This window comes from Bufo bufo, chromosome 2, assembly GCF_905171765.1.
Source record: "Bufo bufo chromosome 2, aBufBuf1.1, whole genome shotgun sequence".
In the NCBI taxonomy this organism is placed as follows: Eukaryota; Metazoa; Chordata; class Amphibia; order Anura; family Bufonidae; genus Bufo; species Bufo bufo.
Window position 1 is genome coordinate 787,230,367 of NC_053390.1, and position 25,884 is coordinate 787,256,250.

Here is a 25,884-nt window from a genome sequence, read left to right on the forward strand (position 1 = left end):
TGTTTTACATGTATCATAGCATTACTCCATTCAATTCTATGGGGCTGACGGAAATAGCCAAGTCAATGATCGGCTATTTTCGGCAATTCCATAGAAATTAATGGAGGGTGGTCGTGCATGCGCGGTGTGCCCTTTGCAGGCTACGTTCTAAGGATAGGTGGATAGGTGGGACCCACATCAAACATTGGGAGCATATCCTAGCGATGGGGGATGATGGGATAACCACTTTAAGTCTGGTTTTGTGTTGTGTGGTTGCACCAAATTTATGAAATGGTGCAGTTTTCATGTTGTTTTCGGTGCAACAGTATTGTGTTGCATGACTTAAAGGGGTTGTCCGGGTTCAGAGCTGAACCCGGACATACCCTTATTTTCACCCAGGCAGCCCTCCTGATGTTAGCATCGGAGCATCTCATGCTCAGATGCGCTCCCTTGCCCTGCGCTAGATCGCGCAGGGCACGGGCTCTTTTGTTTATTATAACACACTGCCGGGCGGAAGCTTCCGCCCAGCAGTGTGTTCGGTGACGTCACCGGCTCTGATGGGTGGGCTTTAGCGCTGCCCTAGCCGTTTTACTGGCTAGGGCAGCACTAAATCCCGCTGATCAGTGCCGGTGATGTCACCGGGCTTTTCCTGGCAGCCCCTTGGAGAGCCCGGTTCGTCACAGGAACTCTGAAAAATGCCTTTGCCCTGCATGATTTAGTGCAGGGCAAAGGAGAGCATCGGAGCATGAACTGCTCCGATGCTCCAGTCAGGGGGGCTGCCGGGGGAAAATGGAGGTATGTCCGGGTTCAGCTCTGAAACCGGACAACCCCTTTAATAAATACACCAGAGGGCTGCGGGTTGTTGGATGCGACTTTTGAAATGTTGCAAATAGTAAATGTGCCAAAATCCAGGTCTAATCTCCCTTTTCTGCCTTAAACATAGACCATTTTGAAAATGGGCATGTCTCTAATATGTAGCAAAAAAAATCGCAATTGGCATGCTGTGCAACATTTTTAAACCAAAAACCTGACGTATCTGGCTTGATAAATGTCCCCCTAAATGTATGTTATGTCAGGCAGACCACCGAGTACAACAACACCTCAAAGTAGAAAAATAGGCATTAAAGGGGTTTTCTAGGATTTGAATATTGATGGCCTATCCTCAGGATAGGCCATCAATATCTAATCGGTAGGGGCCCAACTTCTGGCACCCCCTGCCGATCAGCTGTTTGAAGAGACCTAAGCAGTCCTGTGACCTCCGCACCGCACCGTCCGTATAGCCGCTGTGCTTGGTACTGCAGCTGAGCCGGACCTAGGCCATGTGACTGATAAGGTGATTAGCAGGGGTGCCTGTTACGGACCCTCACCGATCAGATATTGATAACCTATCCTGTGGATAGGCCATCAATATCGAAATCTCAGACAACCCCCTTAAAGTGAATCTCCACCTTTTAACACTATGTAGTTTTTAGGTGCAAAATGCTGTGCTGATGAATTTCTTAATATATCCTTATAGTGATAAGGGGTTTTAACTGTTTCTGATATAAAGCTCCAAATCCCCTGCATATACATAAACAGAAAAGATAACAGCCACCACTAGGGGGAGCTTACAAGCTTGCTGCATACTGCTTTATTATTGACTTTAATGTATCACAATATGTAACCGGCTCCCTCTAGTGGTGATTACAGGCAGCCCGAATGTTGTTTTAGATCTATGTCTACAGGATTTGTAGATCTGTACAATGCTACAGCTAATGTAAAGCTATATTATAATCAGCGGAGAATATTTAACCTTTTTAAATAAAAAAAATGGTGTTCTAACGGAAATTCACTTTACGACTCTATACCGAATATCATATGTCCAATGTGCAGGCAGACTATGTAGATGTAGCAGAGCTGACTGTAATTTAAAGGGGACCTGTCACCTCTCCTGACATGTCTGTTTTAGTAAATAATTGCATACCCCATGAAATAACAATTCTTGATCATCATCTTTTTTTTATTTTTTTTTTAAAGCTTTCTGTTTTGCTGTCCCTCTGTAATTCCTCCTAGAAATGTATTAACAAATCTGGCTCTGTTACCACTGATTAGCCCACACCTCCAAAGGGCAAGGTCCACTTCTAGGAGGAGTAACAGCACAATGCAGAGAAAAGATGCTCCAGAATTATGTCACATTTCAGGAGTCGACACCAGATGCTATGCTTTTTAGGATTAAGCAAAAAAAGTTTTTGATTTTTTTTAGAAATTCAGAGACTGTTTATCCAAACGGGGTGCATACTCACCTTGTCCATCTTGGTGAAATCTTGGCATCTAACAATTCGACCAAAGGTTTGAAGACCAAGTTCTTCCATCTTAAATATGGCAATATAACTTATCACTGCGAATAAAAAAAAAGTAGTAAACAGCAATGCAAATAATAGCGCCCTACAGTCAGCAATGGAGCAGATACACCACTGATACGTAACCCTAAGATCATAGTTATGAGTGAAATATCAAACTATACAAAAGAGTACTTTTAGCAATTTTACATCCCCCACCATAGACCGTTCAATGACTTGGCTTCCCTGCACCAGGTCAGAGCACTTACCAGCATACAAGCACTGCTCTGACAGTAGATAATGCTTCCCGTCCCGGGCATAGAAAGCTTGGACAACAACGTCCAGTAGGGTTTTGTACTGAACACACCCAGACAGGACATCGAGGACAAATTGTTCTTCTTCATGGTTAAGAGCCTAGGAGACAAAAGACGTGAAATGCACTGATATGTCCACTATAGGTAGAACATACAATACCCACATAGTGCTTGCCACGGTGCCCCTACAGTAGGTGCCTGTACTGCCCTCATATTGGTGTCAGTTTTTTTACTATGATGTTTTATGACCTACTGATAAGTAATACATAGATCAGTGGTGGTCTGACCACTCCCCTCCCCCCACCACAAATACAGAGACCCCACTATAAAATGGGTTCTCCGGGCTCCCGATATTGATGACCTTTCTTCTGTAACGGACATGAAAACACAACATTTTCATGCAGCTACCACTAGGGGGAGCTTAGTGCAAAGAGATTATAACCGCTTCCATTGCGGTCAATGGTAGCTGTATAAATTCCAATTCAGCAAATTCCTATTCAGCAAGCTCCCCCTAGTGGTGGCTTCAGCCAAACCGTTTTTTTTAAAACACTGTATGAAGAAAGTTGCAGACCTAGAGCTGCATGGGGAGGTTTATTATTGTATGCCAGTGGTCTCCTGTAAATCCATTGAGAAATATGCTGTTCAGCATCAACGCCATATTTCTGAAGCACCTGTTCCACCTAGAAGTCAGATAACGTGGGTTAGGTTTAGGCAGAGAGAGACTTTTTACTACAGATGCATAGTGAGAAACTTGCTATGGGGCCCTATGAGATCTGTGTACGCTCCTGCACAGGGGGTTAAGAAAAATTTAAAGAACTCATTCCAACTCACTGGTCCCCCGATGCTGCGTGGGTCCGTGCTTCTCTCTACTTCCTGTCCTGTCAGGAAATGCCCGCCTGTCCAATCACTGGCTTAGGTGGGTCATTGCTGTGGCCCTTAATTGGCTAAGCGAACATTTCCAAGCACTTCCTGTGTGTTGAGACAGGACCAGGAAGCGGAGACCGGCGGGAACGACAGCAGCAAGAGAACGGTGAAGAGAATGGTGTCATGTAGTGTAATTTTTTTTATTTCTGTATAATCCTACACTATTACAACTACTGGGCGGACCCCAAAAATAATCACCCCTCCTTCTTTCCAAATGCTCTGACAAAACTGAGAAGTCCAGTCCCACCCAGTGCTTCATCTGTAAGGGCCTCCAAGATGGTCATACACATTACATGTATGTTGGCTGAACATGTCATTTTCCGTGGGATTGGTCGACCATCCATTGTGTATGGGGGTGTCACCGCCACATCTGGGAGAAGGTCTGACAGACGTCCTTTTCTACATCTTGCATGATGTTCTTTGTTTTGGTTTCACTTTGTCATCTCATTTCCTTCTCCCAGGTGTCACCTATTTAGACTAATCCTCTTTCCTTTATATTCCCTCCCATACTGCCTCACTTTGCGGTTTATATTACTTCCTGGATTGAAGTGTTCACTGCTGGAGACTTCTGTTCCTGCTTGTTCAGATAAGTCCTTTCATGTATTGTGTCTTCTTGCTGGCTTGATTCTAGGTGACCCTGACTCCCTCCGTATTAAGTGCAGGGAGCCGGTGGTCGTGTCCCCTCACTATTTTAGGGTTTTCAGGTGTCACATAGTCTAGGTACGAGGGCATGCAATCGTCTACCTCTGAGACCTTTTGTATGTGGTTAGCAGTCAGGGTGAGCTCTTAGGGTTTTATAGGGGTCACCTTTATGCTCCTTAGTTTGGGATCAAGCCAGTCGGATGTTTATCCATAACTTCCAGCTATCTGCAACATCATCCGTGACAGGGGGTCTCCCAACTTGCCTCCAATGACAGGGTAGATCAGTCTGATTGTGTTTGTTCCAGGGGAGATAAGTAGCAGCTAGAGGAGTCTGGCAGCAGCTTTCTCCCCTCTCTCCTTTGATGCATGATTGGCTGAGCTGAGCATGCATGTGTATGGGGGCAGTTGGGAGAGATGTATATATACTGTTTGTCTTTGTGGTTCAAGACTAATTCTTCCCAGAAGGCCACCCTACTCAGCAGCATTCATCATAAGCCACGCCTGGGAACCATATTTTTACATTGCGAGAAAACATTTTTCCTGCTTATTTGCAATGCAAATGGGTGAAATCCCATAATTATTACCGTGCTGTATATTTAAGGCAATACATTAGAAATGAAGACTCCCGCTTATTTTCGCTTGTGCACTGATTATCATGATGCCCTGTTCATCCTGAGCCCACTGGTTCATGAGCAGGAGGATGCTATACTAGTAATACTAAAGCTGAATAAAATAGGAATCACTCTGCAGTCCCTGCACAAGAGGTGGGGGTTGTGAGAGCAAAAAAAGAACAGGAGGGGGAGGCGTAACAAGTATGTAACAGCAATATCTGCATACACAAGCCTTTTTATTACATTTTCCAATTAAAGGGGTTATCCCATGAATAATATAACACATCCAATATCTTGTACATGACAATCTCTTTCTAACAAAGCTAGAACCAGCCCTGGACCTCACATGGATCCAGAGATCTCCACATTCATTGCTTCAATTGTTCTAGATTTATTTCAAGCTGTCAGCTTAGAGGGCGTGTCCTTTCTCAGGGGATGTGCCCTTTCTGCTGCAGCTGGTGGTAGTTGAAGGATGGAACTGAGCGTGTGCTTCCATCTCAGAGAGCAGGACAGAGAAATAAAAAAAATAGCAAACAGCAGGTGGCGCTATACAGATAGTTTGTAACACAGGGTACATGCACACGTTCAGGATTCATGTGCGGAGAATCCGGTCAGGAAAAATAAAATAAATTGACTTTTAAAATCCGCACCGCAGGTCAAAATCCGCGTGGAAAAAATCTGCATCGTGTGCATTGAGAATTTCAAATTCTCATAGATGACAATATACATGACCTACAGTGTGGATTTTCCGCACGCAAATCCGCACGCAATCCTGATTGTGTGCATTTAGCCTTAGGCTCCCAGTGCCGTACATGTATGGCACTGAGAGGGTCTTTAAACATGGCGCCCTCTCATATGTGCACCCAAACAACAGAGGCCCGGAATAAGTTGTCATCAATCTGAGTATTGTATTTTGTAGCCTCCTAAAGGGGCTATAAAAAAGTTAAAAAATAGAAAGAAAAAAAAAAAAATATATAAAAAATTTCAATCTTCCCTCTTACCCCAGAATGAAAAAATAAATACATAATAAAAAAATCTAAATATCATGGGCATCGCCACGTCCGAAAATGCCCGTACTATTAAAATATAAAAATATTTATCCCATACGGTGAAAGGTAAATGGAAAAAAACGTCAAAATGGCCGATTCACCATTTTTTCATTGCTTCTCTTACCCAAAATATTTGAATAAAATGTGCTGAAAAAGTCACACACACTCCACAATGGTATCAACCCCCACACAGCTAGGTAGATATAACTAAAGTTATGGGGTTCAGAATGTGGTGATGTCCAAAAAAAATGTTTTTTCAAAGTTTTTATAATTTTTTCAGTATTAAACACAAAGAAAACTACACATATGTGGTATTGTTGTAATCGTACTGACCCAGAGAATAAAGGGAATAGGTCAGATTTATAGCATAGAGAACCCCATAAGGGAATATAACCCATAAACTGTGGCTTAGGGCTCGTTCACACGACCGTATGTATTTTTCAGTGTTTTGCGGGCCGTTTTTCACCGATCCGTTGTTTGTTTCCATTTCAGTCCCGTTTTTCCGTTCCCTTTTTCCGTATGGCATATACAGTATACAGTAATTACATAGAAAAAATTGGGCTGGGCATAGCATTTTCAATAGATGGTTCCGCAAAAATGGAACGGATACGGAAGACATATGGATGCATTTCCGTATGTGTTCCGTTTTTTTTGTGGACCCATTGACTTGAATGGAGCCACGGAGCGTGATTTGCGGGCAATAATAGGACATGTTCTATCTTTCAACGGAACGGGAAAATGGAAACTGAATGCATACGGAGTACATCCCGTTTTTTTTTGCGGAACCATTGAAATGAACGGTTCCCTATACGGCCCATATACGGAACGCAAAAAATGTTCGTGTGAACGAGCCCTTAATTGAATATTTTTTTCCAATTTCACCCATTTGGAATTTTCCCCCGCTTCCCACTACATTGTATCCCATATTGAATGGTGGCATTAAAAAGTACAACTTAGGCTACTTTCACACTAGCCTTTTAGTTTTACAATATTGAGATCCGTCATAGGGGCTCAATACCGGAAAAAAACGCTTCCGTTTTGTCTCCATTCATTGTCAATGGGGACAAAGCGTAACTGAACAGAACGGAGCGCACCAAAATGCATTCCGTTCCGTTCTCATACCAGAGAGCAGCATGCTGCGGTTTGCTTTCCGTCCTGGGATGCGGAGCAAGACGGATCCGGCGTGACCCCCAATGAAAGTCATTGGGACGGATCAATCTGCCACAATAGAAAACTGATCTGTCCCCCATTGACTTTCAATGAAGTTCATGACGGATCCGTCTTGGCTATGTTACACATATGACAATCGGTTCTGTTCATAGCGGATGCAGACGGTTGTATTATCAGTGACGGAAGCGTTTTTGCTGAACCCTACCGGATCCAGTAAAAACGATGGTGTGAAAGTAGCCTTATCCTGGCAATAAACAAGCCCTCATACGGATATGTGAACAGAAAAATAAAAAATAAAGTATGGCTCCGGGAAAACAGGGAAGAAAAACTCCAAGGGGTTATTGAATAACTCAGTGGCTATACAAAATTTTTATAGCCAAAATTATATGCAATTACAAAAGTATTCAGATCCAGGGGCTGGTGTGAAAAACCATCTTTATGTTTTACAACAGAGAAATGTAATATTTTGTTATGGGACAACCCCTTTAATTTAAAATCACTAACATTTTAGGGTCAGTAGCCCTTTAATGTGCCCTTATCTACTGCATAACCTATATATATATATATATATATATACACTGCGACATTCTTGGTTGCAGATCACATATCGTCAGATACTTTTCCAGGATGGAGGTCAAGGTAAGTCGTGTGCGACTGTAATTCACTTGCAAAATGTCCGCAATTTTTTTTTAATTTTTTTTTATGTCTAATGGGTGCTGCAGATGTTACAATGTACAGGACTTGGGCCAAATTAAATGAAATCGCCACGGAGCCCTGCGCCTTCCTGTGCGGCTAGTGGGTAAATCACTGACTAATCGCATAAGGACTGATGCGGCGCGGTAATCAGCCGCATATCACGTCCAGCCAAGCACCGCTCACTTCTCGTAACGTGGATTAAACATCTGTCATTAGACAAAGAAATGCTCCAAATTTCAGAGGAGGCGGAGGATGACTGAGATGTTCCTCAGGATTTCAATTATATTTCTGGATTTGCCACGGACAGATTTATAATTCCAAATTACATCTGTTTGACATTGTAATATCAGATCTCCGGCTCTGCAGCTCGCTGTAAGTGAGACGAGCGCGCAGGCTTCAAGTGCACAATTAAGTGACTCATTATGAATGTCACTCCACCGCTGGCAGACACACACAAAAAAAACAAAAACCTTCGAAAATGATAAAGATGTCTCGCAGGAGCAATTAGATGACTTCTTCTGCTCCGACGGTGTTATCCTGCTGGACACCAGCATATGCTGGTCCGTAAGGCTTCGTTCACATCGCCGTTTTGGAGATTTGGCTGCCTGATCGCTGGCCTTTGGACAAAAAAACATTGCATGCAGGCATTAATGCCGGAAATCGTCTGGATCACCGCCGGACCTCACTGCAGTCAATGGGGATCCAGCAGTGAAATAGACGTTGGATCCTGCGAGATCTGGCAGACTGCTCTGTTCTAGAACAGCCTGCTGGATTTCCTGACAGCGCCAAAAGATGGTCTTGGAACCTGCCATGTTCACTGGAACTTTTTGTTACAAATTTCATCCGTCTTGACGAATAGCTGTTGGCTGTTATATCGGCAGCACATGCATGTGCATTCAGCCTCACCGGCAGTCCAGACCCACGCGTCCTCTTCTGTCATCTACTGTGGGTCAGTGCTCCATGTGGCCACTCTCACCCTCCATTGCAGGCTTAGGCCTGCACTCCTTTGCCTAGCCTTTTCCTAGGACATGCAAGCTCTTAAAGAGCTAGTGTGCGCACTGCGCACTTCCAAATTCTTCCCCAGCCTATGGCTGGTTGTCCCTCAATATTTACTGCACCTTACCTAGTGGGAGAGTGCCTGAGCTTTAGGTTTTCTAGTCTCCAGTGACCACCAAAGGTGTATTTCCTTTCTGACCTCCCATGTACCGTATTCCAGCCTGACTACTGACTTCTAGCTGCCTGCCCTGACCTTAGCCTGTTTCTCGCATTGACCTACTGCTGCCGGCCCTGACCTCGGACTTGTCTCACGGATATGCTTATGCCCTGCCAGTCCTGACCTAGCCCTGTCTCCAGACTACAGCTATTGCTTAACCCCTCTGACACCTGTCGGTCAGCTGCCAACCATACCAGAGGAGCTCTCCTACAGCAAAGTCCAGATCCTTGTATAAGGGGCAAAGGGTGTATACTGGGGGACTGCCAGGATAACGTCCTTTGAGTTATCACTAAGCCAAACCGGTTTGTTGGTACAGTGGGTCCACACTCAGCCAAGATGCAGCCAAAAACTCAGCTGTGATGTGCGTTTGCCACAACCAATTGAAAAATGTGCCAATTTGTAATAAAGTCGGATGCTGACGTGGTTTTTCTGCTGCACTGCGGCCACGTCTCATCTGCCCACTGGCTGCTCCATGTGGCCTGACCTTAAAGCTAAAATGTAACTCAACATGATTATTTCAAAATTAGAGACGGTAGCTTATGTACTATAGAGAAAAAGACAGATAGACGCCTATATCTAAAAGGGGAACCATCCCAGGGTATAACCATGCAAATAATTACAGGACGATCAACGTGCCACCACCAAATTAAAGTTTGAATCACAAACACTGACCGAGCTCGCACATGCGCATTTCCTTCCCTGAGGCTGATGCCTGCACAGGGAAGGAACACTATGCAGACACTGCGCATGCGCGAGCTTGCGCATTGCGAGATTACGGCGATCTAACGGTGAGCAAGGAAGAGGTTCGGAGGACGCAGGCTGCTCCACCCAATGGCTCCACTATTCTGGGGATTGCTACCAAACAATCAGAGGACTGCCTCTGCCTTGCTACAGGTCCTCTGGACCCTCAGGGCACTTGACCACGCTTCCTGCCTCGCCCGCCGACTCTGTACACAGCTGCTCCCAAGTTCCACTGCCTGACAGCCAGTAACACACATTGAACTGGGCTTTTCTTGATCCTTAATCTCTTACCCCGGAAACCAGCAATGTTCTTTCTATGTTCCTACTTAGGACAAGTATTAAAGGGGGTGTCTCACCACAGACAATAGGGGCATATCGATATGACTATTTTCGGCGGTCCCTTAGAAAATGAATGGAAGGCGGCTGCACATGCGCAGTGCATCCTCCAGCACTTTTGGGGCTCCATTCTCGATATAGGTGCGGGTTCCAGCGATGGGACCCACACCTACCAGACAATGAGGACATACCCTAGCGATATGCCCCCATTGTCTGTGATGAGACATCCTATTAAAAAAAGAATACAAATTCTGCACCCAATTATTTAACGTCCTTTTTTTCCACATTTTGCAGCTCATCCCCTTCCGTTAGCATCCTCGATTGGCAGCTGAGGACCCCTACTGCTGAGCAGCCACCACCAAATTAAAGTTTGGGGGTGTCCTGCAGTCTTTCTGAAAACAGAAGACAGGTAACACATGGAGAGGAGGCCCTTCATGGGCATTGGATAGCTGATACTGTTGCTTTAACTGAAATTTCTTCTAAATGCAATCTACAAGTAATATCCCCAGATCTGTGCCAGTCACAGTAGCCCCTAACCCGCTCCAGAGCAAGCAGATCCCGTTAGGACACTTACCTGACTCTAAGGGGGAGTACTGCTTATCATTGCATAGACTCAGCAGTATATGGAGATTAGCTCATACCAGCCTAACCAGAGAAACCCATCTGTAGACAGCTGTTTCGGGGTTCTTATCCCTCATCAATACGGAGCAAGTAGGAGCTAATGAGCTAATTTGTATATTTTTTCCTCATGGAGCATTGCATGAAAATTAAGTCTCTATACACTACTGTGTCAATAAAAAAAAGTACCCCCCCACCCACACACACACACCTCCACCCTGAGCCGCATCTGACTCATCTGATCACACCAGCCAGTACCCTGCTCTGCACTGATGAGAGGCAAAAATCTGGAAACAGTGCTTTCTCTGGTTAGGTTGTATGAGGTCTTCTTAAATGCACAATTAGAGCATCATATTAGGTTGGTGTCCCTATCACAAGTCTCTTCTAGAGTCTAACTACAGCAGTATGCACTTTGCTTAAAGCAAGCAGAGGTTTTCTAAACTGTAAGGTAATGATTCCCCAGGTATGAAAACAGCTTCTCTCACTACGTCATCGTTCAATCACTGTGTATTTTGTTCACCTCTGCGCCGAGCAGCAGGGTCCGGCGGGAGAACAGCCTGCCGGATCCGTGCTAATGCTAGCTCACCGTGCCACAGAAAGTCTGCTCCGGCCCCATTCACTATAATGGGGGCAGGCCGGAGATCTGGCCGCAGCACGGAAGACATGCCGAGAGGCGGCCGGACAAAAACGACAGCATGCTGTGGATTTTGTCCGGCCGCCTCTCGACCTGCCGGACCCTGCTGCCGCTAGTGTGGAAGTAGCCTAAGGCCTCTTTCACACTTGCGTTGTCCGGATCCGGCGTGTACTCCACTTGCCGGAATTACACGCCGGATCCGGAAAAACGCAAGTGTACTGAAAGCATTTGAAGACGGAACCGTCTTCCAAATGCGTTCAGTGTTACTATGGCACCCAGGACGCTATTAAAGTCCTGGTTGCCATAGTAGGAGCGGGGAGCGGGGGAGCGGTATACTTACAGTCCGTGCGGCTCCCGGGGCGCTCCAGAATGACGTCAGAGCGCCCCATGCGCATGGATCATGTGATCACATGGATCACGTCATCCATGCGCATGGGGCGCTCTGACATGATCCATGCGCTTGGGGCGCCCTGACGTCACTCTGGAGCGCCCGGGGAGCCGCACGGACGGTAAGTACACTGCTCCCCCGCTCCCCGCTACACTTTACCATGGCTGCCAGGACTTTAGCGTCCCGGCAGCCATGGTAACCACTCTGAAAAAGCTAAATGTCGGCTCCGGCAATGCGCCGAAACGACGTTTAGCTTAAGGCCGGATCCGGATCAATGCCTTTCAATGGGCATTAATTCCGGATCCGGCCTTGCGGCAAGTGTTCCGGATTTTTGGCCGGAGCAAAAAGCGCAGCATGCTGCAGTATTTTCTCCGGCCAAAAAACGTTCCGTTCCGGAACTGAAGACATCCTGATGCATCCTGAACGGATTTCTCTCCATTCAGAATGCATTAGGATAATCCTGATCAGGATTCTTCCGGCATAGAGCCCCGACGACGGAACTCTATGCCGGAAGACAAGAACGCAAGTGTGAAAGAGCCCTTAGAAGTGTATTATGCAGTACTTTTCCCATTACTCAATGGGAGGGTGTGAAATAATCTCCAAACACACTGGTGTGCTATTTGGTGCGTGTTTTGCATATTTCAAAATGCACATACAAAATTGAAAAACCTGCTAAAAAACACATTAGTAAATGCCTGAATTTTAGAGTCTGATTCCTCCTGAAATTAGTATTTTTCCGCCAGCAGACATAACTGTGTGAACATACCCCTGGGCCGGCCAATCGGCTGATATGAGACATCATTTAGAAAATAAGACGCCAAGCACTTACCTGCAAGCCTTCTGCAGATTCTTCCAGGAAATGCTCAAGGCTCTGATTGTCCGGGTTATACTTGTTAAGGAGCTGGACTATCAGGTTAATGCGTCTGCCGTACTGAGCCATCTGTAAACACACGAGACTGACATGAGACCGGCATTCACACACTGAAAAGCGCACTCGGCTCTCGTAACTTTCTCCGGTGGGATGCGTGACATTTCATTTGAACGTCTTCACACTTTGTATTACAATACCGTAATTGCTGTCATTAAAATACTATTTTAGGCAGAAATTGTGTTACATCTTCCCTGCCAGTAAAACAATGCAATAAGTGTTCAATGCACAGCAGGGGCCCGTGCGTTATGTCGATGCAATTATAACAACGGGGCTCATTTACACCACTGGTTTTGCCCCCATCAGATCCAATTGAAGGGGTTATCCCAAAAATCAATTTGTAATTAGGATATCAGAACGTGTAATTTTGTACAATATGTGATGACCCTCGACGCAGGATGCCGTCTGAAGTAAAACTGAGTTTTGGTGAAATGTTTTTGCCAACAATGGCTGAATAGACTCTGTAAGTTTAAAGCGTACCCAGGTTTTCAAAAAAAAAGTTTGCATAATGGCTATGCTTCTTTTTACAATCATAACTGTGAAGGAACAACTATTTTTGGTCTTCCTTAATGTTTTTTTCAGCCATATTATTTCCTGCTTCAGCTGCATAGCTAGATGCATTTCACTCAGAAGCAGGGGGTTTATCCCTTCTGCCAATACTGTACTGCTGTGACATCCTTTCCCTTACCTCCCACTATGTTTGTTTTCAGCTCTGGAGCACACAGAACAGATGAGGAGGGATAAATCACACTTACAGATACCGCACTGTAAAAAGTATTTGCCCCATCACAGATTTCTTTTGTTTTTGCACATTTGTCACAGTTTACGGTTTCAGATTATCAAACAAATTTGAATATCAGACAATAATAACCTGAGTAAATACAAAAGGCAGTTTTTTAAATGATGATTTAATTTTATTAAAGGGAAAAAAAGCTATCCAAACCAACCTGGCCCTATGTGAAAAGTAATTGTCCCTAAACTTAATAACCGGTTGTGTTACCCTTGGTGGCAACAACTGCAATCAAGCGTTTATGATAACTGGTAATGAGTCTTTCACATCTCTGTGGAGGAATTTTGACCCTCTCTTCTTTGCAGAATTGTATTCATTTAGCCACATTTAAGGGTTTTCGAGCATGAGTGGCCTGTTTAAGGTCATGCCACAGCACCTCAATCGAATTTAAGTCCAGACTTTGACTAGGCCACTCCAAAACCTTAATTTTGATTTTTTTTTTTGATGCCAGCACAGGGAAGGAACACGATGCCGACACTGCGCTTGCGCGAGCTTGCGCATTGCGAGATTACGGCGATCTAACGGTGAGCAAGGAGGAGGTTCGGAGGACGCAGGCTGCTCCACCCAATGGCTCCACTATTCTGGGGATTGCTACCAAACAATCAGAGGACTGCCTCTGCCTTGCTACAGGTCCTCTGGACCCTCAGGGCACTTGACCACGCTTCCTGCCTCGCCCGCCGACTCTGTACACAGCTGCTCCCAAGTTCCACTGCCTGACAGCCAGTAACACACATTGAACTGGGCTTTTCTTGATCCTTCATCTCTTACCCCGGAAACCAGCAATGTTCTTTCTATGTTCCTACTTAGGACAAGTATTAAAGGGGGTGTCTCACCACAGACAATAGGGGCATATCGATATGCCCCCATTGTCTTATAGGTGCGGGCACACTGCTGGGACCGGCACTTATATGCGGAATGGAGCCCTGCAAAGTGGTGGCTGGAGTACTCCGGTCCGACCACCACCAAGCACTCTCCCTATAGAAGTGAATGGGAGCGCACTGCACATGACTGACCACCACTTCTATGGGCCGGACGGAAATAGCCGAGCCAGCGCTTGATTATTTTCGGCGGCCCCTTACAAAAAGAATGGAAGGCGGCTGCACATGCGCAGTGCATCCTCCAGCACTTTCGGGGCTCCATTCTCGAGATAGGTGCGGGTCCCAGCGATGGGACCCACACCTACCAGACAATGAGGACATATCCTAGCGATATGCCCCCATTGTCTGTGATGAGACATCCTATTAAAAAAAGAATACAAATTCTGCACCCAATTATTTAACGTCCTTTTTTTCCACATTTTGAAGCTCATCCCCTTCCGTTAGCATCCTCGATTGGCAGCTGAGGACCCCTACTGCTGAGCAGGCTACCCATGCTTTGGTGACAACTTCTCCAATGATTACAGAAGCTGAGGATGCCAGGTTCCTTTCTGACAAAACTGGATCACGGTCATTGGGATCTCTCTCCAAAACTAAAAGACAACCAGCTCACCAGTAAACATCAATGAAGGTGGAAATAGCAGCAACAGTAGGGGAAGGGGCTATAATTAAGTGCCTTAAATGTTTTTTTATATACAGTACAGACCAAAAGTTTGGACACACCTTCTCATTCAAAGAGTTTTCTTTATTTTCATGACTATGAAGGCATCAAAACTATGAATTAACACATGTGGAATTATATACATAACAAACAAGTGTGAAACAACTGAAAATATGTCATATTCTAGGTTCTTCAAAGTAGCCACCTTTTGCTTTGATTACTGCTTTGCACACTCTTGGCATTCTCTTGATGAGCTTCAAGAGGTAGTCCCCTGAAATGGTCTTCCAACAGTCTTGAAGGAGTTCCCAGAGATGCTTAGCACTTGTTTGCCCTTTTGCCTTCACTCTGCGGTCCAGCTCACCCCAAACCATCTCGATTGGGTTCAGGTCCGGTGACTGTGGAGGCCAGGTCATCTGGCACAGCACCCCATCACTCTCCTTCATGGTCAAATAGCCCTTACTTTCAAAGTTTTCCCAATTTTTCGGCTGACTGACTGACCTTCATTTCTTAAAGTAATGATGGCCACTCGTTTTTCTTTACTTAGCTGCTTTTTTCTTGCCATAATACCAATTCTAACAGTCTATTGAGTAGGACTATCAGCTGTGTATCCACCTGACTTCTCCTCAACGCAATTGATGGTCCCAACCCCATTTATAAGGCAAGCAATCCCACTTATTAAACCTGACAGGACACACCTGTGAAGTGAAAACCATTTCAGGGGACTACCTCTTGAAGCTCATCAAGAGAATGTCAAGAGTGTGCAAAGCAGTAATCAAAGCAAAAGGTGGCTACTTTGAAGAACCTAGAATATGACATATTTTCAGTTGTTTCACACTTGTTTGTTATGTATATAATTCCACATGTGTTAATTCATAGTTTTGATGCCTTCAGTGTGAATCTACAATTTTCATAGTCATGAAAATAAAGAAAACTCTTTGAATGAGAAGGTGTGTCCAAACTTTTGGTCTGTACTGTATATATTTTTTTAACAGAATGTCAGTTTAAAACAAGCTAAAGTAAGGGCTCGTGCACACGACCATTGTTATTTTGCGGTCTGCAAATTGCAGATCCACAGAAGACAGATACTGTTTGTGTGTGTTCTGCATTTTGCAGAACTGAACATCGTCCCCTATGTAGAACTGTTCTGTCCTTGTCCGCAAAAACGCCCAAGAATAAGACATGTTCTATTTTTTTGCAGGTGCCGCAGAACGGACATACGGATGTGGACAGCACACGCATCTTTTACGGTGCACATCCGAAGCGCAAAAAATACAGATCAAATGCGGACCAAAACCACAGTCCTGTGCGTCAGCCCAAACTATTGCATTTTTTCACATCGCTTTTGTTCAAAAAATAATAATATCTGTGGGGTTGAAATAAATTGCGCTCTTCAGAGGCACATGCTATAGCATTTCTAAGCTAGAATCCTGGGCTGTTTGCCCACTTGTCGGAGGTTGGCCATGAATGAACTCACCTCTGTGATAATGTTAATGCCGTTATACCCAGTTATTGCCCTCGGCAGGAGTCTGTATACACAGCCATATAGCAGTACATGGCGCCCATACAGCCTCTGTTCACTGCTGTACAGACTCCGATGAACTCGGTGTATAGGGAAAGCTATTAGAGCCAATATACCTTCAATAGCCGTCACTTGAACAATGGTTCGACTGACAGCGCTCTCCCCCACACACATGAATGTTTTCAATGAGAGGAGAAAGCGCACACCCACACTTCTAGGTAAGTAAAACGGGTTCTCTCATGAAAGGTATTACGGTACTAAGCAATGAAGTAAGTATTTTAAATAAAGTATTATGGTAGCGCCCCCTGCTGTTTCTCCTTCTGGTCCACCTTCTCCTACAGTCAGAGGTGGACTAACATGCTCTGTGGTTTCCCTGCTCTTTTTGTCCTCTCAGAGCCGACGCAGTGATCTCTCATCCCAGTCACATTTCATTCACTCATCCCTACTTCTAAATTCATAGCAATATATAGCTAGATCTTCCTAGACAATTGTTGTAGCATTATATACCATATGTGTCTCTGGGGCTATATACGGGGGACTATTTTGTAGGCAGGGGAGGAAGAGGTTAAAGGCTATGTACACCTTGGTGGGCATTTTTTTAAATTATTGCATTGCACTGATTTGAGTTAAAAATAATTTTTTTCAATTGGTCTTTCTTTAAAAATACGGAGTCCTTTTTTGTGAACAGAGCTGACATGCTGTACTAGCAGCCTGTGGATTTTCTGTCTTTTCCGTCATCTAAGGAGCAAGCAGACTCCTTATCTCTGTTCTCTGACCTTATAAACACTCATTGTAACGGTCACGTACACACACACACAGGGGGGAGGATAGTGACCACTGCGCTCCACCCTCACCCCTGGCCCTGCCTACTTGCCTCACGAGTCCTGTCGACAGGGGACAACTGGACGGCAGTCCCTAATTTAGGATACGTGCGGGAAGGACAGACAAGACAAATAACGAATAGTGAACGGACCGGGTCAAAACCAAGAGGACAACGAAGTACAAAGGGATAAGCAAAGAATGGTCAGGAGAAGCCGGGGTCATAAATACCAGGAGAGTCGAGAAGTACCAAAGGAGTCCGCAAAGAATAGTCAGATGGAAGCCGAGGTCAAAATACCAGGAGGGATGCGCAGTACAGGAGGAGCAGGCAAAGGATCGGCAGGGAACAGGATCGGGTAAGTATACAGGTATCCAACAAATGCCAGGGACCTAAATTAACAGGCAACCTGTGGCCAGCAGGCTGCCTGTATTTATAGTGGGGAGTGAGGTTCATGTGACGTGGCCAGCGTCACATGACCGACAGACCGACCAGTCGAGCACCGAGTGATCAGCTCGGCGCTCAAGGCAGACCTAGGAGCAGGGAGCCTCCCAGCTAGCCGCCCTGGGAACGAGGTCAAACACAGATCCTCGCTCCTGAAGCTAAGCAGCAGGTCTGCGGCTGATGGGAGACCGAGTGCGCCTTCGGCACTCCGTTACAGTACCCCCCCTTTTACGAGGGGCCACCGGACCCAAGACTTTAGGCGATGGCCTTTCAGGGTGTTCTAAATGAAATTTTCGAACAAGTCTAGGAGCATGAACCTCCCTGCAGGTACCCAAGATCTCTCTTCAGGTTCATACCCCTTCCAGTGAATCAGGTACTGCAAGGAATTACGCACCTTCCTGACATCCACTATTTTAGACACCAAATACTCGACAGCATCATTAACAAGAACCGGCAGAGGCGAGGCTTTCGATGGTACTACCGGTTCAAAATATTTTTTAAGTAGAGATTTATGGAACACATTATGAATGTGGAATGACTCGGGCAGCTCCAACCTAAATGATACCGGGTTAATCACCTCTGTGATCTTATATGGTCCAATAAAACGAGGAGCAAACTTTTTAGAATCTACCTTAAGAGAGAGATTCTTGGAGGACAACTATACCTTATCCCCAACCTGAAAATTCACCCGCCTTGAACGTCTCCTATTGGCCTTGAGTTTCTGAGAACTTTGAGCCTTTTCTAAGTTCGATTGAACCCGGGCCCAAACTGTGCACAGTTCAGAGGAGAGCCTATCCGCCTCAGGGTTAGAGGAGGAGACGGATGACCCAGAATGAAAACGGGGATGGAAACCATGGTTACAAAAGAAAGGTGAAACCCCAGCAGAAGAATTAACATGGTTATTCAAAGCAAATTCAGCCAATGGAAGAAATTTAACCCATAATTGCTAGTCATCAGCAACATACAACCTCAAGAATTGTTCCACAGACTGATTAAGGCATTCAGTCTTCCCATTACACTCAGGGTGGTAGGCAGAGGAAAAAGACAATGAAATTTGACATTTTTGACAGAAGACCCTCCAGAATTTGGACACAAACTGCACACCCCTGTCAGAAACAATATTTTCCGGGATACCATGCAATCGAACAATTTCTTTCACAAAAATAGACGCCAGGGTTTTGACATTCGGGAGTTTAGACAGGGGAATGAAATGGACCATCTTGCTAAACCTATCGACCACTACCCAAACCACAGTCTTACCCTCCGCCGGCGGTAGGTCAGTTATAAAGTCCATCGAGATATGGGACCAGGGTCTACTGGGAATGGGTAGGGGTCGTAGGTTACCAGCAGGGAGAGTCCTAGGTGTCTTGGACCTGGCACAAACCTCACAGGCTGACACGTAGGACTTGACATCCCTAGTTAGAGTGGGCCACCAATAGGATCTAGAAACGAGATCCTTAGTGACCTCAACACCCGGATGTCCACAAAAGGCAGAATTGTGACACTCACCCAACAGCTGGAGACGAAATTGTACGGGAACAAACAACTTATCTGTTGTTCAGACCTAATACGAGCCGAGATATCCTGGGTTAAAGCTGCTATGAAGATTTTTGCTGGTAGGATGGATTCAGGTGGTACCTCAGTAGGTTGAAAAGCATGGAAGCTCCGAGATAATGCGTCCGCCTTCACATTTTTACTTCCCGGCCTGAACGTAATGGAAAAATCCCAAACGAGTAAAAAACAGAGCCCATCTGGCATGACGGGGATTCAACCTCTTAGCAGACTCAAGAAACATAAGGTTTTTATGGTCAGTGACAACAATTACACAATGCCTTGCCCCCTCCAGAAAATGCCTCCACTCCTCAAATGCCCATTTAATGGCCAGCAGCTCCCTATTCCCTATGTCGTAGTTTCTCTCAGTGGGAGAGAATTTCCTGGAGAAGAAGTCACACGGTCTCAGGTTAGTGAGGCTAGCAGGACCTTGTGAAAGGACTGCTCCTGCGCCGTCCTCGGACGCATCCACCTCCACAATAAAAGGTCTCTCCTGATCAGGCTGGATCAGAATGGGAGCGCTACTGAATGCCTTTTTTCATTTTTCAAATTAAGAAGACCAATTCTCCAAATCCGCCCCTTTCTTAGTAAGGTCGGTCAACGGTTTAGCAATTACAGAAAAATTCATAATAAATTTACAATAGTAATTGCCGAAACCTAGGAACCGTTGTAAGGCCTTTAACCACCTCAGCCCCTATAGCTTAAACACCCTTAAAGACCAGGCCACTTTTTACACTTCTGACCTACCCTACTTTCACCGTTTATTGCTCGGTCATGCAACTTACCACCCAAATGAATTTTACCTCCTTTTCTTCTCACTAATAGAGCTTTCATTTGGTGGTATTTCATTGCTGCTGACATTTTTACTTTTTTTGTTATTAATCAAAATTTAACGATTTTTTTGCAAAAAAATGACATTTTTCACTTTCAGTTGTAAAATTTTGCAAAAAAAACCGACATCCATATATAAATTTTTCTCTAAATTTATTGTTCTACATGTCTTTGATAAAAAAAAAATGTTTGGGTAAAAAAAAAATGGTTTGGGTAAAAGTTATAGCGTTTACAAACTATGGTACAAAAATGTGAATTTCCGCTTTTTGAAGCAGCTCTGACTTTCTGAGCACCTGTCATGTTTCCTGAGGTTCTACAATGCCCAGACAGTACAAACCCCCCACAAATGACCCCATTTCGGAAAGTAGACACCCTAAGGTATTCGCTGATGGGCATAGTGAGTTCATAGAACTTTTTATTTTTTGTCACAAGTTAGTGGAAAATGATGATTTTTTTTTTTTTCTTACAAAGTCTCATATTCCACTAACTTGTGACAAAAAATAAAAACTTCTATGAACTCACTATGCCCATCAGCGAATACCTTGGGGTGTCTTCTTTCCAAAATGGGGTCACTTGTGGGGTAGTTATACTGCCCTGGCATTCTAGGGGCCCAAATGTGTGGTAAGTAGTTTGAAATCAAATGTGTAAAAAATGACCGGTGAAATCCGAAAGGTGCTCTTTGGAATGTGGGCCCCTTTGCCCACCTAGGCTGCAAAAAAGTGGTATCGCCGTACTCAGGAGAAGTTGGGGAATGTGTTTTGGGGTGTCATTTTACATATACCCATGCTTGGTGAGATAAATATCTTGGTCAAATGACAACTTTGTATAAAAAAATTGGAAAAGTTGTCTTTTGCCAAGATATTTCTCTCACCCAGCATGGGTATATGTAAAATGACACCCCAAAACACATTGCCCAACTTCTCCTGAGTACAGCGATACCACATGTGTGACACTTTTTTGCAGCCTAGGTGGGCAAAGGGGCCCACATTCCAAAGAGCACCTTTCGGATTTCACCGGCCATTTTTTACAGATTTTGATTTCAAACCACTTCTCACGCATTCGGCCCCTAAAATGCCAGGGCAGTATAACTACCCCACAAGTGACCCCATTTTGGAAAGAAGACACCCCAAGGTATTTCGTGATGGGCATAGTGAGTTCATGGAAGTTTTTATTTTTTGTCACAAGTTAGTGGAATATGAGACTTTGTAAGGGAAAAAAAAAATAAAAAATCATAATTTTCCGCTAACTTGTGACAAAAAATCTAAAATTCTAGGAACTCGCCATGCCCCTCACGGAATACCTTGGGGTGTCTTCTTTCCAAAATGGGGTCACTTGTGGGGTAGTTATACTGCCCTGGCATTTTCCAGGGGCCCTAATGTGTGGTAAGTAGGTAAATGACCTGTGAAATCCTAAAGGTGCTCTTTGGAATGTGGGCCCCTTTGCCCACCTAGGCTGCAAAAAAGTGTCACACATGTGGTATCGCCGTATTCAGGAGAAGTTGGGCAATGTGTTTTGGGGTGTCTTTTTACATATACTCATGCTGGGTGAGAGAAATATCTTGGCAAAAGACAACTTTTCTCATTTTTTATACAAAGTTGGCATTTGACCAAGATATTTATCTCACCCAGCATGGGTATATGTAAAATGACACCCCAAAACACATTGCCCAACTTCTCCTGAGTACGGCGATACCACATGTGTGACACTTTTTTGCAGCCTAGATGCGCAAAGGGGCCCACATTCCTTTTATGAGGGCATTTTTAGACATTTGGATCCCAGACTTCTTCTCACGCTTTAGGGCCCCCAGAATGCCAGGGCAGTATAAATACCCCACATGTGACCCCATTTTGGAAAGAAGACACCCCAAGGTATTCAATGAGGGGCATGGCGAGTTCATCGAATTTATTTTTTTTTTGGCACAAGTTAGCGGAAATTGATTTTATTTATTTTTTTCTCACAGTCTCCCTTTCCGCTAACTTGGGACAAAAATTTTAATCTTTCATGGACTCAATATGCCCCTCACGGAATACCTGGGGGTGTCTTCTTTCCGAAATGGGGTCACATGTGGGGTATTTATACTGCCCTGGCATTCTAGGGGCCCTAAAGCGTGAGAAGAAGTCTGGAATATAAATGTCTAAAAATTTTTACGCATTTGGATTCCGTGAGGGGTATGGTGAGTTCATGTGAGATTTTATTTTTTGACACAAGTTAGTGGAATATGAGACTTTGTAAGAAAAAAAATAAAAATTCCGCTAACTTGGGCCAAAAAAATGTCTGAATGGAGCCTTACAGGGGGGTGATCAATGACAGGGGGGTGATCAGGGAGTCTATATGGGGTGATCACCCCCCTGTCATTGATCACCCCCCCTATAAGGCTCCATTCAGATGTCCGTATGTGTTTTGCGGATCCGATCCATTCATACGGACATCTGAATGCAGCCTTACAGGGGGGTGATCAATGACAGGGGGGTGATCAATGACAGGGGGGTGATCAGGGAGTCTATATGGGGTGATCACCCCCCCTGTAAGGCTCCATTCAGATGCCTGTATGTGTTTTGCGGATCCGATCCATCTATCAGTGGATCCGTAAAAATCATGCGGACGTCTGAATGGAGCTTTACAGGGGGGGTGATCAATGACAGGGGGGTAATCAATGACAGGGGGGTGATCAGTGAGTCTATATGGGGTGATCACCACATTCATTGATCACGCCCCTGTAAGGCTCCATTCAGACGTCCGTATGCGTTTTGCGGATCCGATCCATCTATCAGTGGATCCGTAAAAATCATGCGGACGTCTGAATGGAGCTTTACAGGGGGGTGATCAATGACAGGGGGGTGATCAATGACAGGGGGGTGATCAGGGAGTCTATATGGGGTGATCACCACAGTCATTGATCACGCCCCTGTAAGGCTCCATTCAGACGTCCGTATGCGTTTTGCGGATCCGATCCATCTATCAGTGGATCCGTAAAAATCATGCGGATGTCTGAATGGAGCTTTACAGGGGGGTGATCAATGACAGGGGGGTGATCAATGACAGGGGGGTGATCAATGACAGGGGGGTGATCAGGGAGTCTATATGGGGTGATCACCACAGTCATTGATCACGCCCCTGTAAGGCTCCATTCAGACGTCCGTATGCGTTTTGCGGATCCGATCCATCTATCAGTGGATCCGTAAAAATCATGCGGACGTCTGAATGGAGCTTTACAGGGGGGTGATCAATGACAGGGGGGTAATCAATGACAGGGGGGTGATCAGGGAGTCTATATGGGGTGATCACCACAGTCATTGATCACGCCCCTGTAAGGCTCCATTCAGACGTCCGTATGCGTTTTGCGGATCCGATCCATCTATCAGTGGATCCGTGAAAATCAGGCGGACGTCTGAATGGAGCTTTACAGGGGGGTGATCAATGACAGGGGGGTGATCAATGACAGGGGGGTGATCAGGGAGTCTATATGGGGTGATCAGGGGCTAATAAGGGGTTAATAAGTGACGGGGGGGGGGGTGTAGTGTAGTGTGGTGCTTGGTGCTACATATTGCTGAGCTATCTGTGTCCTCTGGTGGTCGATCCAAACAAAAGGGACCACCAGAGGACCAGGTAGCAGGTATATTAGACGCTGTTATCAAAACAGCGTCTAATATACCTGTTAGGGGTTAAAAAAATCACATCTCCAGCCTGCCAGCGAACGTTCGCCGCTGGCAGGCTGGAGATCCACTCGCTTACCTTCCGATCCTGTGAACGCGCGCGCCTGTGTGCGCGCGTTCACAGGAAATCTCGCGTCTCGCGAGAGGACGCGCCGGCGCGTCTAGGCGGAATGAATCAACCACCTCCAGGACGCGTCGCTGCGTTCGGCGGTCCGGAGGTGATTAAGGATGAAGGTCTTACCCATTCCTTAATTGCTAGTACCTTACCAGGATCTATCTTGAAGGCGTGAGGAGTCAGAACATGCCCTAGAAACAGAATCTCCTGTACACCAAAGACACATTTCTCTTGCTTAGCGGATAGCTGATTCTCCCTCAACACCTCTAATACTTGTTTAACATGAGACACATGGGATTCGAAGTCAAGAGAGAATATCAAAATGTCGTCAAGATAGACAATAACAAATTTACCTAAGAACTCCCTAAAATTGTCATTCATGAAGTTTTGGAACACAGCTGGGGCATTGCTGAGTCCAAAAGGCATCACCTGATATTCAAAATGTCCTGCCGGAGTATTGAACGCCGTCTTCCATTCGTCTCCCTCCTTGATTCGGATAAGATTGTTTGCCCCTTTCAGGTCAATCTTGGGAAAACCAGGTTGCCCCCAGAACCTGGTTAAATAAATCCGGAATCAATGGGAGGGAGTATCTATTCTGGACAGTGATTTTATTTAATCTCCGGTAATCGATACATGGCCTAAGACCACCATCTTTTTTCTTAACGAAGAAAAACCCCGCCCCCATAGGAGAGACAGAAGGTCTAATATGCCCTTTACCAAGGCTCTCCTTAATATAATCTTCCATGGCCTTGCGTTCGGGCTTAGATAGATTATAAATTCGCCCCTTAGGAAACTTGGCCCCCTCTACTAGCTCTATGGTACAATCATAAGGTCTATGGGGGGGTAGAACCTCCGGGGTTGGTGATGAGAATACATCAGAATATTCTCTAACAACAGTGGGTAAGGTATCAGACTTTACTGAGACCCCAGCCTGTACCACGGACAAGCACGAGTCACACTTAGGCCCCCATCTCACCAACTCCCCTTTGGACCAATCTATAGTGCGGTTATGTAGTCGGAGCCAAGGCAACCCTAGTACCACCTCAGCCGGTAGGTTCTCCAGGACTAAAAGGGAACATCTCTCTGAGTGGCACACACCCACGGTTAGAGAAATCTCTGAGGTACATTAGCTCACCGTACCACCAATAAGAGGAGTAGCATCAATAGCCATGACATGGATAGGAGTTGGTAAAGCAAACATTGGCATACCCAATCTTACAGTGTACTCAGAGTCAATAAAGCTGGCCGCTGAGCCAGAATCAATAAAGGCCTTACCCGGCCATTTATTTACACCCAGAGAAATCGTAATGGGTACCAAAAGCTTACATTTCAAAAAATCAGGGTGTACCTGGTCTTTAGGTTGCCTTGCCTTAGGAGACTTGACAGAGAGGACCTTCTTAGGACACTGGTTGATCCAATGGTCAGGATCTCCACAGTAAAAGCATTCTCCGCGTCTGCGGCGAAGATTCCCTCGGGTCATGCCAACCTGCATGGGTTCCTCGGTGGAGACCTCAGCGTTGTCTCTGGGATAGGCCTCTGGCTGGACCACCATCTGGGAATAGAACTGTCATTCCTGTCGTCTCTCTCTAACCCGTCGGTCAAGTCGGACAACAAGGGTCATCATCTCCTCTAAGGTCTCTGGAAGTTGATAACTGACCAGAAGATCCTTTAAATTATCAGACAGACCTGACCTGAACTGACTCTTCAGGGCTGGTTCGTTCCATCCTGAGGGGCCACACCACCTTCTAAATTGGGTGCAATAATCCTCCGCAGGTAGATTGCCCTGAACCAGTGCCTTTAGAGCCGTCTCGGCTACCAGAGCCCTGTCTGGTTCATCATAGAGGGTACCCAGGGCCTGAAAGAACCCCTCCAGTTAAACAACTGGCGCCAGCAGGTAAAGAGAACGCCCAGTCCTGGGGATCACCCTGTAGTCGGGAAATGATAATGCCCACACGTTGACTCTCGGGGCCAGAGGACACGGGGCGCAAACGGAAGTAAAGTCTGCAACTCTCCTTAAAAGAGAGACACTTCTTCAGGTCTCCAGAAAAGGGTTCTGGGAGCTTAATC

The 25,884-nt window shown here is 45.4% G+C and overlaps 1 protein-coding gene across 2 annotated transcripts in view; it reads right to left on the bottom strand.

Moving 5' to 3' along the window:
- CFAP99 (cilia and flagella associated protein 99) overlaps nt 1–25,884 on the bottom strand; it is a 113,966-nt gene that overhangs the window by 43,283 nt on the left and 44,799 nt on the right. For both annotated transcript variants that reach the window (XM_040419213.1, XM_040419212.1), the window contains exons 2-4: nt 12,463–12,573; nt 2,567–2,711; nt 2,262–2,356 (exon numbers count right to left, since the gene is read on the bottom strand). In XM_040419213.1, coding sequence (XP_040275147.1) covers nt 2,262–2,356; nt 2,567–2,711; nt 12,463–12,573 — 351 coding nt within the window. The remainder of the gene's footprint in view (nt 1–2,261; nt 2,357–2,566; nt 2,712–12,462; nt 12,574–25,884) is intronic.